At 43.9% G+C, this 1,412-nt stretch overlaps 1 protein-coding gene across 1 annotated transcript in view; it reads right to left on the bottom strand.

Moving 5' to 3' along the window:
• Positions 1 to 6: 6 nt before the first annotated feature.
• Positions 7 to 1,412, bottom strand: part of rap1gap2 (RAP1 GTPase activating protein 2) — a 100,743-nt gene continuing 99,337 nt past the window's right edge. The window contains 3 exon segments of the mRNA XM_015399489.1: positions 7 to 515; positions 605 to 678; positions 789 to 891. Coding sequence (XP_015254975.1) covers positions 507 to 515; positions 605 to 678; positions 789 to 891 — 186 coding nt within the window. The 3' untranslated portion in view covers positions 7 to 506.

Raw genomic sequence — 1,412 nt, 5'->3', positions numbered from 1 at the left:
TGGGATTTCACAAATAAAAATTGGAATCGATCATCAAGGCCTGCAGTGTGAACGCAGCCTATGCAGAAGAGGAACGGTTTGCAGACGTACCATTGAAGGGTAAAGGTAAAAGGAACCTGCTGCTCTCTGTAGATCTTCCACAAAGTGCTCGACTGGACGAGGACTAACAGTTCGGCCATAAACTTCTACATTTATACGGAAGATGAAAAGCTGCGGCGGAGTCTACAGCCGGGTCTACGCTCACAGTTTTACAGCCATGCTGAGACCTTCAAGTGATCAGAACAATCAGTCATACCGCCTCCCTTCACTTCCACTCACAGTTATATCAGTACGTCGTTTATAGTGTGCGGGGTCTCCGGTGCAGCTATAGTCAGATTAGCCTTTTGCTTATGGTTATGAGAAAAAAGAAGGATTTTTTTCTCTCCTTTTTCTGGTGATTGTTGTGATTTCTTCAGCTTTCACTGCGTCTTCGTCACGAAAGTCTGCTGCTTTTCCTTCCTTCAGATCTACTCAGACTAAAAGAAAGGAGAGAAAGACAGAAAGTTCCTCTAAGTTACACATTGATAAACAAATCGCCGGCCCAGGGGAGCAGAATCCGACTCACAGCTGTGGATGAGTGGCTCATTTTGTCAAAGCGAAACTTCAAGTTGGACCTTGGTGATGTTTTGCCTTTCCCATCTGCAGGACATAAGAGAAGGTGTCAAGATTAAACCAAAAACAACAACTAGAAGAAAAGCCCTTTTATTTCTTTTTCAAACTCGTACGAAGATCCAATACAAGCATTTGACCTGTTGGACTGCGGCACATGATAACAGGCGTACCCGAACCCTGGCTGTCAATGCTGAGGGCGGGGCTGAAGGCAGAGGAGGATGTGATGGACGGATGGCTGGCCTATCAGAAAATAGCAAAACCAGGAATTAGTCTGATGAGAGGCGGCTGCAGATTTTGGCTGAAACAAACATCCTGCAGGCAAAGTGAGAGTTAAAAACCGGAGGAGTCAAATAACACTCACAGTAAAAAAAAGTCATTTTTTTCTTAAAATAAGTGCACTTGCTCTTGGATTAAGGTAGTAAAAGAGACATCTTGCCAATGGAACAAGGCAATTTACACTTAGAATAAGAAAACAGAATAGCATTGTTTAATTTCAAGTGCATGTTATCTAACTACCGTAAATCCTCTAATATTGGCCTGTATTCCATTAGCAGCCGGGTCTCTAATAATGGCCGGTTTTGCTGTTGGCGGGGGTAAATAATGGCCGGACGCTAATACAGGCCGGGGCTATAATTGGAACCAACGATGTTCCCGTGCAGTCCTCAGCAACCTCTGATAGTAACATGCACGNTTCACAGCTGGGAAACTGCGATAATTTAACAGCCAGTTAAATAAGACAATCCACATGTATCGGTCACATC

Source organism: Cyprinodon variegatus, unplaced genomic scaffold (genome assembly GCF_000732505.1).
Source record: "Cyprinodon variegatus isolate N-32 unplaced genomic scaffold, C_variegatus-1.0 Scaffold1018, whole genome shotgun sequence".
Taxonomy (NCBI): domain Eukaryota; kingdom Metazoa; phylum Chordata; class Actinopteri; order Cyprinodontiformes; family Cyprinodontidae; genus Cyprinodon; species Cyprinodon variegatus.
This window is presented reverse-complemented; position numbering and strand designations above follow the sequence as displayed.